Below are 11,328 nucleotides of genomic sequence, written 5' to 3'. Positions count from 1 at the left end.
GTCGCCTCACTCCTAACTCTCCCCAGCGCCCCCCCTTCCCTTACCCCTGCCGGCCGCTCGCGTCGCCTCACTCCTAACTCTCCCCAGCGCCCCCCGTTCCTCAACCCCGCCGCTCGCCCGCGTCGCCTCACTCCTAACTCGCTCCGCAGTCCGCCAAGCCTCACCCGCGCCGCCTCACTCCTCACGCGCCCAGCAGCCCGCCCGCTTCAGTCCTGCTCGGCCACCAGCTTTCCTGCCTCCAGCCCCGCCCTCACATCGCGCCGGTGCGCTTTCGGGCGCCAAGCCCCGCCCCCAAGTGGCGATTAGTGCCCGCGACGTCCCTGGAGTTCCGAGTTCCGGCATCTTCCCTTCCCCCATCACGACGACAGAAGGTGGCCCCAGCGCCCCTGGAGACTAGGAGTGCCTTTGGGTTCTCCGAGCCCCACTTTCCTCCATATTCGTCTGTTCCTCTGCGGGGTTAACTTCCCTCCCAGGGCGAACCTGAGCAGTAGGGCTAAGGAAGGACGCGCAAGGACAAGGCTTATCCCCGCGGCCCTCGCAGTTTCTAAATGAGTCCCAGGGAACCTCAGGTGTCTTTTGTATAGCGGGGACCATAACTCTAGGGCACCAGGTTGCTTGTAGGGCTGAAATCAGGAAACATTTTCTTTACTTCACAATCCTACTAACTGCCTCATAGTTTGGGCCCAAAATTGGACTATCAGGAAAACTTCCACGAATACACAAGACACTCTAACTTCAGTGGGCACCAGAATGAGCTCTTCCAGGGTCCTCCCTTTCCCCACCCAGATCTGAATCTTTACTAAGGGTGAGGCCTAGATTTCTAAAATTGGGCTTTGCAGGTGTATTTCAGCCACAAAGTTGCTAAAGCACGTGGCTTGAGTTTAAAAATGTAGCTGAGGTGGCTCTGAGCCTGTTTCCTTGGGACATAAACCAGGGATTTCTGTATCTGGAGCCAATTGAGAGTGCTCTCTAAGGGCTGTTCTTCCCCTTTGTGCATTCCTGGAATTGGACTGAAGTGGGAGCAGGCAAACTCCAGCATACACTCCACCTCAGACCTGATGTTGACCTAGGTCATCACTCCAAACCCTCTGGGGCTTCCATCCATCACCTAGAAAAGGAGGGTGGTTGTGAAAATGCCAGAATACATGAATTCAAAGCCTGTCAGCTGCTGTAATTCCCTCAGCAAACTTGCACTGCTCCAGTTCCTGAGTGTGGGGCTGATCAGAGAACAGTAGGAGAGGGGCCTGTTTCATGGTAAATACAGCAGCCAAAGGACTATGGATGCACAGGGAATAGAGTAGGTGTTCTTGATGATGGGGAGGCTTAGAAGGGGAAGGTGGAGTCCCAAAGCATGAATCTGCAGAAGTAGAAGTCATTCAATAAATACATGCTGATTTATTTATAGCAATAAGCTGGTTTCTTTGGGGATAAATTCAAGAGATGCAAGCATTCTATTAATTTGCGATGTCCTTCCCTGGCAGGCAGGACAGCAAGTTCTAGGATAAGCTAAAATCATCCCCTATTTAAAAAAAAAAAAAGTTATCCCCTAACAGTCCTTGGCAAGTGTTACATTAAAAAAAAAAATCCAATGATTCCTAATTGTTTTTGAATACAGAAGCTTAGGAAGGAGTTTCCACTGGGTATATAAGGAAGGTGCGACTTCTGCATAGTGTTGAGTGGAAAGAGTTAAGAGTAGAGCCGATGTAGGCTGGCCTCTTAGCCCACAGATGCTAAGATGATGTCTACTGGCAGCTCCTCTGAACTTCTGGCTGTCACCTGCATTGTAACTCCATCCAAAAGCAGCAGCCGGGAGCGCACCAGGATGTCATGACCACCCCGGAACACACCTAGAAGGGAAGAGAGAAGTACAGGTGTGTAAGTCATAAGTGGGCTGCAGAGGCTATACTAAGGGTGGCATTTGCAGCTATTGATCAGGCAGGTCTGGGGTAGTTAAATGAGAGTAGATCTGGGACCAGGAAAGCTGGGCTGAAATCCCTGAGTGAGGCCTTGCACAAGTCACTTTACCTCTCTGAGCTGTAGTATCCTCAGCTACAAAATGGAGGAGATAATAATACTAATCATATTTTAAGCTTCTACCAAGATCAAACGAATTAATGGACATATAAGGCTGTACCTTATGGTGTCATAGAGGCTCTCACACATGTTGGCTGAATTTAAGAGCACAGATGAAGGGACAGTCCCACCATAACAAAACCACAGAGAAGATATCTGCAAAACCCAGGGGACTGGGTTGCTTCAGTGTGGCCGGAAACACAGCCTTCAGGGCTGTCAGCTGTGAGTAGGGCACTGAAGCAGAGCTACTCCCAACCGTGTTTATAAACACTCAGCAAAAAAAAATATCTCTCATTTCCCTTTGTTCATAGTCTTAGGTGTGATAATTATATTGTCTCCCCTTTTAAACACAGTCATTATCTATTAGAGGAACACACAGATACAGAAAGATTTAATATACAAAATGCTGTATTTGTAATTTGCTTTAAAATACTGTGGTTGTTGAAGCTGGAAGATAAGCAGCACATGGGGGTTCATTATACTGTTCAATTTTTGTGTTTGTTTAAAAAGTTCCATAATGAATGCTTAAAGTCCCATTCCTATTAGAAAATTACACAAAGAATATGAAAACAATTCACAGAGCAGCAAATACAAATGGTACTTCACATTTGAGATGTTTAACGTTATTCTATCTACAAGAAATGTAAAATAAAACTATACTAAGAAACCATTTTTCACCCAGACTGGCAAAGGTCATAAAGTTTGATAACACACTGCATTGTCCAGAGTGTGGGAAGAAAGTCATACAATTCCTAAGGAAGGAACTGGAAAAATTTATCAAAATGAGAAATGCATTTTGACCTCAGTGCATACAAGGAAAATAAAGTATGTATGTGTATATGTATATATGTATGCATGTGATTATTCACTGTAGCATTGTTTATAATAGCAAAAGACTGGAATAATCTAAGTGTTCATCAATACAGGTTGGTTTTATAAAATATGATACATCCACACAATGGAATATGAAGCAGCTACAAAAAAGAATGAGGATTTAGTTTGGGAAGATAAAAAAGTTCTGGAGATGGATGGTGGCAATAATTGCACAATAATGTGAGTGTGCTTCATGCCAGTGAACTGTACAACTAAAAATGGTTAAAATGGTAAATTTTATGTATATTTTACCACAATTTTTTTTAAAAATGAGTAAACTCTATATATTGATAAGGAAGATCTCCAAGATACACTGTCAAGTGAAAAGCAAAACCATTTGTACATAAACATTTGAATTAAAAAAGGGAAATATTAGCTTTTATATCCATAAAAATCACTAGAGGGACATAATGGTATTGTCTGTAATAGTAAAAGGGTCTGGAAGGGAGCCATTTCACTGCAGGTCTGTTTTTACTTTGTAAATTTTCAACACCAATTTTGAGTCTGTTGTTTCCAGTGGAAGTCCTCAGCCCAGGATGCAGCAGCATCCAGGCTGCCAGGCACTTCCCAACTGGAAATGCTGCTTACCAGCCAGGAGCAACATGTGGGTGTTCTTGTTATCTGGCACTTTGTCTGACCTCTCACACGGGTGCATTCCCAGGAATTTCACAATATTTCCCACAGCCTCTGTAGGGAGAAATCCCAGTATCAATAAACCACATGTCTTGTCTCCCCTTTGTGCCACCACAACTCCCCCATCCCCTAACCCTGCTGTGAGGGTCTTTTAATGAAGTGGTATCTAAAATATGTGCTATAAACATGGCCCTGGATCCTTGAGGGGCAGGGGTAGGGAGGGAAGAACAGGAGCATTTCAACAGCCGCCAAGAATTTTACCTTCAAGGGTCTTGATGGTAGACAAGGTGAATGTTTCCTCCTTCTCAAACTCTTCCCCTACCTCATCCCAGGCTGCTTCGAAGTTCAGCTTCATGACTTTTTGGATGTGATCAGCTATAGTGACTTCCAGATCTTCTAGCTGGGGAGACAGAGGTGGAAGTTAGGCACACACCTCCAGGGGAGATAGTCCTTGTTCTGCATACCTCTGGACCTCTGCTCTGAACTCACTGCTCACCCCTTCCTGCAACACATTCAGCAGGAACTTGCTAGGCACTGAGCAATGTGCTAGGCTCTGGGGACATGCAGCCACTTGACCTGTCCTCAAGGTGCTCACAGCCAAGTAGTCCCTTCAATGGAAAATGCCCTGACCCAAGTATTCACCTTAGGGTGAATCACATCCCTTCTGAAATCTGCCTAGAGTCAGTGCCTCAAGGACCCAGAGATTGTACAGCAACATCATAAGAGGTCTGACTCCTATGGCTCTATCTCTCCTATGACTAAGGAGGTCCTCCCCCTTACCTCAGCTGTGTCCTCTGGGCCTGACATATATTTGACCCACACTTCCATCTTAGCTGTGTCCTCACTTAACATGATACAATTAACTCCCATCTTGGATTGCGTGTACAAAAAGTTTCCCCAACAGGTCTTCACTGAGCCCCTACTCTTGTAGATGTTTAAGGTGTGCATAAGTAGGACTCAGCTCCTACAGTAAAAGCAATGCCTCAGACCCAGCCCTCCCCATAAGATCACTTGGTCCTAGGCCAGTTCCTGCCCATAAGGTCATTGCTACCTCAGGGAAGTCCCCTCCTCAACAATGGCTCTAGGGTGACCACAACAGTGATGTCAGTTATATTCCACAGTGATTGGCCCCTAGTCATAAGGAGCTCTAACAATCTCTATATCTAAATTGAGCATCATGGTCTACACTCAGGTGGCATTGAACCACTGTCCCATGGTCAAACCCCAGAACGATTCCATCTAAACTCAGAAAGGTAGAATTGGAAGGGCTATTTCAGTGCATGAAAGTACTGCCTAGCAGATGCAAACTCATCCAATTTCTCTAGAAAGTAATTTGACAATATTGAAAAAAATAGAAAAGTCTTAAAATCATGCTTACCCTTTGATTTATTCTACTTCTAGGAATCTATCCTAAGCAAATAACCTGATACACAGATAAAAGTTGCACCTAAAGGGATGTTTAATGCAGCATTTATAAATAGTGAAAATGTGGAATCTCAAATGCCCAACATTAAAGGAATCAAGTGAATTATGATATTGCTATATAATAGTGTTTTAAAGCCATTAAAAATTGTGTTTATGAAGTATTTGTAATGACACAGGAAAATACACTACAGTTTTATGTGAAAACAGCAAGATCTATTGTATAATGTACAGAATGACCTCAGTTATACAACTCTCCCCCTATCCCAAAATAACTCCCCAGGACTATGGGTAATGTTTTCCTGTTTGTTTGTACTTTGCTTTTGTATTTCCCAAGTTTTCTTTTTATATGTAAGTATGTATTTTTTCAAGTTAAAAAAAAGTTTCTTTCAAAGAGAACTATAAAGTCAAAAACAGCAAGAAAATGCTTCAAGTTTGGTTGTTAGTTCCAGGAAGGAGTTTCTCTCAGCTTTAGGCACAAAACTGAGCCTCCTGACACTAACTTACCACATATTCATCCTCATAGCCTTCATCATCAGTCTCTCCAGTGGTGGGGTCACAGTCCTTGACAGTGAACTTCATCATGCAGCTGAATGTGCAGGCCACTGTGGGAGAGAAAGGCTCGGTGGTCAGGGGACAAGCTCCTCCATAGGGCAGGTGGCCACAGCTGGCTCTCTAGGTCTCTGCCACATTATCCAGGCAACATGCCATCCAACTCCACAAATCTGGACAGAAGGCACCACCTTGTAGAAAGGCAGGAGAATCGAGTCATGGGTTCAAGAAATCCCCTCATGGAGAAGGGAAGAAGAGGAAAGCAGAAATGACTCAGGACAACTACGTCCACGTAACAGTCACAGGTCCACTGTACAAGGCCTAGAAAAAGAAGCTAGTGGTTTCCTTGGGAGTAGTGGATTTGGAATGTTTCAGTCTTTGTGCTTATCTTTGTACTTTTTCATGGCATAATGAAAGGGTATTAGTTTGAGGATCAGTTGACCTGGGTTCTGCCTCTTACCAGCCATCTGAACTTAGACAAGCCATTTAACCTGAGTCTCAGTTTCCTCATCTATGAATAGGGATGGCAGTACTTATCCCCATAGGTCTTCCATGAGGAGGAAATGAGATCATGTATGAAAAGCACCTGGCACTTAGCCATTCTTCTTCTTCTCAGCACTGAAATCAAAGAATTAAAGCTCTAGTAGGAGACAAAAGGCTGGTGCACAAGCTGCCTACTCCATCTTGATCCTGAGGGCTCCAATGAGGCCAGGTTGGTATCTGGAAAGGGGCTCACCAGCTGTGGGGTCTTCCTTAGGCAGTGCCACCAGCGTGTAGCAGGTCCCAGGCTGGTTGTAGGGTAGGCTCCGGGCAGGCACGTAACAGAGGACCTCATAGGCCTCAGTGGGCTCCATCTGCACCGTGACATGTTCCAAGGTCTGGTCGTTGAGTGTGTTCGTGCAGTCAAACTGGACCCGGGAGGAGAGGGTTTGCTTAGATGCTGCTCTAGGTCCAAGCCCTCATGCAGTGGAAGAACCAGGAAGTTCCACCTCTCACCCCGTGGGCCAGTCACCCTGCCCAGGCTCCTTTTCTCCATGTTAACACCCAGAAGCCGGAAAGGTCCTGGGTCAAGGGTGCATGAGACAGACCCCATCATCAAGTTGGGCTCCCAACTAAGTCAGTGCGGGGGGTGTCATGACCCCATAGACCCCCATCAGACCTAGGACCATTCCCTGGTCCTAGGAGGCCTCAGCCCTCCCTGCTCACCTGGAACACCATGTGGTCAGTGAAGGTGTGTTTGGTGCAGTGGATGACATACTCTGTTTCTGACTCAGTGAGGGCCACAGGTTCAGGCGAGGACTTGAAGAGGGGCCCCAGTCCATGAAACTCTGGCACTGCTGCCAACTGCTCTGAAAACCACAGGTCACACATTTACTCAGCTTTGCAGCTCCCAGACCAACTTGTGGTAGTTTTTAATAAATGCTCATGCCCAATTATCAAGGATTTTCATCCTACCAAGTGGGTGGATATGTACACACAACTAGTTACTATTTCCTAAATACATTGATGTGTTTTCTCATCTCCCTAACTTTGTTCAAGTTGTACTACCCACCATGAATGCTTACCTTCTCTCTGTCCCAGAAAAAGACTTCAGAAGCAACAAACTGACTGGGAGACCCCAGTGTCCTACGTGCAATCCATTAGAAGTTCAGCAAGGATTCTTAAGATGAAGAGTAGGAAATGACTAAGAGGATGAGTTGGATGTTGTTATAGCTAGAATCAGGTAAAAGAACAATCTGGTCCTATACATTTGTCAGTTAAGACAAATGGCCAATAAAGAGATATTTTATTGTACAGCTGAAATTAATATGACATTGTTATGTCAACTGTAATTGAAAAATAAATTAAAACAAAAAGAGATGTTTCAGATTCAGAGTGTTGCAGAAAACCCAACTTAAGAGTAGTCTGTGGGCATCTGGTAAGGCTTAATCCTATACTCCACAGCCAGGTTCCAGCAGTGGGCTGGGTCCTCTGGCCTGACCAGGTGAATGAGGCATCTGGAAGCTGTCTGGACATGGCGTCCACCTATGATGGCTAAAGCTTCTCTTCTCTTCCCTATTCTATGGCAGAAACAGGATTCCTCAAACTATGGTCATGGGTCATCTGTGTCAGAATTACCTAGTGTAGAGAGCTCATTAAAAACTCCAATTCCTGGACCCATCACAAATCTGCTCTATTATAATCTCTCAGTTTGCGACCCAGGAATCCGAATTTCTAACAACTTTTCTCAGATGACTCTGATGTCTACTGATATTTGAAGACCACTGCTCTAATATTTTCAACTTGTCTTCCCAATTAAATTGAACTCTATAAGGACAGGAATTGTACTCTGAGGCCAGAGATCTGTTATTTTGCCCTGTACTTAGTAGGCACTTAATTCATGTTTGAGGGACAGAAACAGAAAGTAGGCCTTATTATTATTATTTTGCTTACCCCGCACCACAAAGAGCCTACATGGTTGTTTCAGCCCTCTGTAGCCTGAAGGACTACAGGACCCAGCCCACTGCTGGAACCTGGCTGTGTGGTGTAGGGCTAGGCCTTACCAGAAGCCCAGAAAGAGCCAGCTTAGCTATTAGGAGGGACTATTAGGCCACCGTGATCATGATCATCAGCCACCAGAGTGCTTTTCTATGGGAATTCATTTCATTGGCCCTCAAATTTCTAGACCTGACATTATCTGGAGGATTCTGTTAGTAGCTATCAGTTAATGTCTCTAAGTTTCATAGTCTTCATCAATAAAATAGATGCAATAATCTTGCTCACTGCTCACAGGGTTGTTACGAAGATAAATGAGGCAATAAATGTCAAGATCTAGCAAAGTTCCCGAACTTAACATGTGATCAATAAATGTTAGGCTTTGGAAGACTGTTTAAAAATGGAATCAATACCCTCTAAGAGGCTTCGGAGGAGTCTTCCTTGAAAGTTGTGGCAGAATGGTCGCCCCAGGATGTTATCGTGCTAATTCCCAGAGCCTGTGAATATGTTACATCACACAGTAAAAGCGACTTTGCAGATATAATTAAGTTGTATCTTGACATGGAGAGATTATCTTGGATTACCTCGGTGGGCCCAATGTAATCACAGGGTCCTTATGAGAGGGAGGCAGGGGGGTCAGAGTGATTTGAAGAGGCTATGCTGCTGACTTTGAAGATGGAGGAAGGGATCACTGCGTAAGGAAACTATTTTCCCCTACAGCCTCCAGAGGGAGCTCAGCACTGCCAACACAGTGAAACTCATTTTGGACTTCTGACCTAAGATAATAAATTCGTATTGTGTTAAGACAGTAAATTGTGGTGATTTGTGATAGCAGTATGAGGGAATTAAAACAGAACGAGAAGTTTTGGGTTACGAGTGATCCCAGTTAGCTTAGGATCCTAGTTTTCTTGAATCTGAAAGATAATATATTGATAGGAGACAGGATTATGGAGTGGAAAAGGGGGATTTAATTCAATTCAACAATAACTGGGCCTACTCTGAGGAAGGAAGACACTGTGCTAAGTGCAGTGATAGATAGAGAAAATAAATGACAGAGCATGTGAAGAACCACACAGAACTGTTTAAAAGACAGAAACGCTGGAGTAGAAGTGATCAAACAGAAGAGCTTAGGAGATCAGTAAGGGCTTCACAAAGGAACAGAGGTATGTGCTAGCCCTTGAAGGTCGGGATTCAATGGATAAGGTGATCTAGCAATTAAATACACAGCCTTGCCCCTTAAAAATGCATGATCAGAAGAATAGATGAATACTTAAACTAATGTTACAATACGACATGGACTGAATACAATCTAGAACTCAAGGAAAAGTTCCAGTGTCTTTGGACCCCAACTATGCTGAAAGAGACATCCTGAACTGGCCTGTCCTCCAGTGGTTTAAGCTTTTAGAACCAAGGCTGAGAGACAGCTCTGAGCCAGTTTAATCTGAATCTTAATTCCAGCCCTTCTACTTCCTTACTGTACAACCTTGGGCAAATCACTACTTTCTCTGAATTTCTAATTCCTCAGATTCCAAATGGATCTAATATACTCCACATGAGGGTCAAATGTGCTGTCTAAAGTACTCTCAGGGCACAGCTCTCAGGATAGACCCAATAAACAACAGTTCTTACTCTAAATTCCCCTGAGGAAAGCAACTCCAAACCTGAGGAGGCTAAACCCTATTCCTGAGAGCCCCACCAAGCACTGCTACTCACCCTGGAAGATCTCCTGACGGGTAGTTGCCATTTTTTCAGGCTGCTTGGCTGCTGTGATGGGAGTGCTTTCTGCAGAAGCAAAGACACATGGTAATCAACATCTCCAGTAGTGGGGCAGTGTCATGTTAAGCATGGTGCTGTTACTTAGAAATTGTAATTTCCTGAGAGTGTGAAGTACAGAACACGTGACAGAGAGCAAGTGTTTGTCTGTATGCATCTCCATTTCCTGGAGCCAGAGACAAGAAAGATTGTTCCCTCCTCCCTGCACAACACCATCCATCCTGGTTAGGTTTAGTGGCTTTGTGGCCATTGCAGACCCTCCAATGGAGGCCTGAAACTTTGAGGGCCTCTGAAAGGAGTTGTAGGTGTTACTTACCTGTTCTTTGCTCTGCTATGGGTGTGGTGGCCAGGGGCACAGACTTGAGGTCAAAAGGTTTTTCCGATGGTTCTAGGGTGTACTGCTGTAGAGCCCTTTCCAAACCAGGGATGGACACTGTCAGACCTAGAGGCCAGTGGGAGAGAGAGGTCACTCTGCTTGAATGAGCACCAGGAATCTCTCATGGAAAACTGAGGCCCTGGGGTCTAGGTTGTATGACCCTGAGAAAGCCACTTAACTCTTTGAGCCTCCACTACCTCATCCACACCCTCCTTCATGGAATTGTTGTGTAGAGTAAACATACATACAGGAGTGACTGATAAAGGGTAAAGAGCTATGCAAATAGAGGTTTTTATTAATGACTAATGTTTCGATTCACTGGGCTGTTTCCATGCACTCTGGTGTGAGCCGCATGACCTGAGGTCTCCTAAGGTCACAGGGATGTCATGAAGTTGCCATGAAATTGCAGCCAAGAGTGTCTTGCCTCAGATTACCCCTAACCAGGGAGGATGTGCCTACTCTGGAGTGACAAGAAGGGTCACAGCTCTGGTAGCTGGTAGGGTCAAAGACAGACAGGGAAAGACTCACCATTTAGTATATAGCCTGCGTTGAGGGCCTTCTGCTTCTGCTCCAGGACATTGAGATAGAAGGTGGCTCGGTCCCTGACTTCATTGTCATCATCCATCACACACCTGTAGCCAGAACACAAGGTACTCCTGACTGGGGCCCCACAGGAGTGGCAGGAGGGATCCTGCAGGGCTTCATCAGAGGGTGGTAAGAGGAAGCAGGTCTCTTAAAGCTCAATCCCCAGATGTGGCATGTAGCCATCAAACCCACAGAAGGGTCCATAGACTCTAACTACTTACTTAGGAGGTGACCATAATCATACTTCCTGGATCCTCTTCCTAAAGGCCACCCAGTAAGGGAGGCAATTTTCTGTATCCAACAGCATATGTCAAAAAAGAACTTAATATGACCTAGCAATTTCACTCCTAGTTATATTCTCAAGAGAACTGGAAAACTATGTCTACACAAAATTTGTATAGGAATGTTCACAGTAACATTATTCACATGAGCCAAAAAGTAGAAACCACCTAAATATCCATGAGCTAATGAATGGATAAATAAAATGTGGTATAGCCATAACAATGAAATATTATTTGGCAATAAAAAGGAACGAAGCACTGGTACATGTTGCAACATGGATGAAC

The 11,328-nt window shown here is 44.7% G+C and overlaps 2 protein-coding genes across 6 annotated transcripts in view; both read right to left on the bottom strand.

Annotated features, from left to right (window-relative positions):
- The window catches only part of HMCES (5-hydroxymethylcytosine binding, ES cell specific), a 32,652-nt gene extending 32,402 nt beyond the window's left edge, over positions 1-250 (bottom strand). For 2 of the 5 annotated variants that reach the window (XM_019633748.1, XM_019633750.1), the window contains exon 1: positions 165-250. The gene's annotated coding sequence lies outside the window, so the exon portion shown is untranslated. The other 3 variants (XM_019633754.1, XM_019633753.1, XM_019633751.1) reach the window with 3 other exon arrangements.
- A 1,116-nt stretch (positions 251-1,366) lies between these two features.
- COPG1 (coat protein complex I subunit gamma 1) overlaps positions 1,367-11,328 on the bottom strand; it is a 23,301-nt gene continuing 13,339 nt past the window's right edge. The window contains exons 16-24 of the mRNA XM_019633746.1: positions 10,706-10,809; positions 10,118-10,243; positions 9,742-9,810; positions 6,760-6,902; positions 6,290-6,461; positions 5,509-5,606; positions 3,841-3,979; positions 3,535-3,633; positions 1,367-1,847 (exon numbers count right to left, since the gene is read on the bottom strand). Of these exons, the coding sequence (XP_019489291.1) occupies positions 1,717-1,847; positions 3,535-3,633; positions 3,841-3,979; positions 5,509-5,606; positions 6,290-6,461; positions 6,760-6,902; positions 9,742-9,810; positions 10,118-10,243; positions 10,706-10,809 (1,081 nt within the window). The 3' untranslated portion in view covers positions 1,367-1,716. The remainder of the gene's footprint in view (positions 1,848-3,534; positions 3,634-3,840; positions 3,980-5,508; positions 5,607-6,289; positions 6,462-6,759; positions 6,903-9,741; positions 9,811-10,117; positions 10,244-10,705; positions 10,810-11,328) is intronic.

This window comes from Hipposideros armiger, unplaced genomic scaffold (genome assembly GCF_001890085.2).
Source record: "Hipposideros armiger isolate ML-2016 unplaced genomic scaffold, ASM189008v1 scaffold_1395, whole genome shotgun sequence".
Taxonomy (NCBI): Eukaryota; Metazoa; Chordata; class Mammalia; order Chiroptera; family Hipposideridae; genus Hipposideros; species Hipposideros armiger.
Note: the sequence above shows the minus strand (reverse complement) of the source record. Positions and strands in the feature narration are given on the sequence as shown.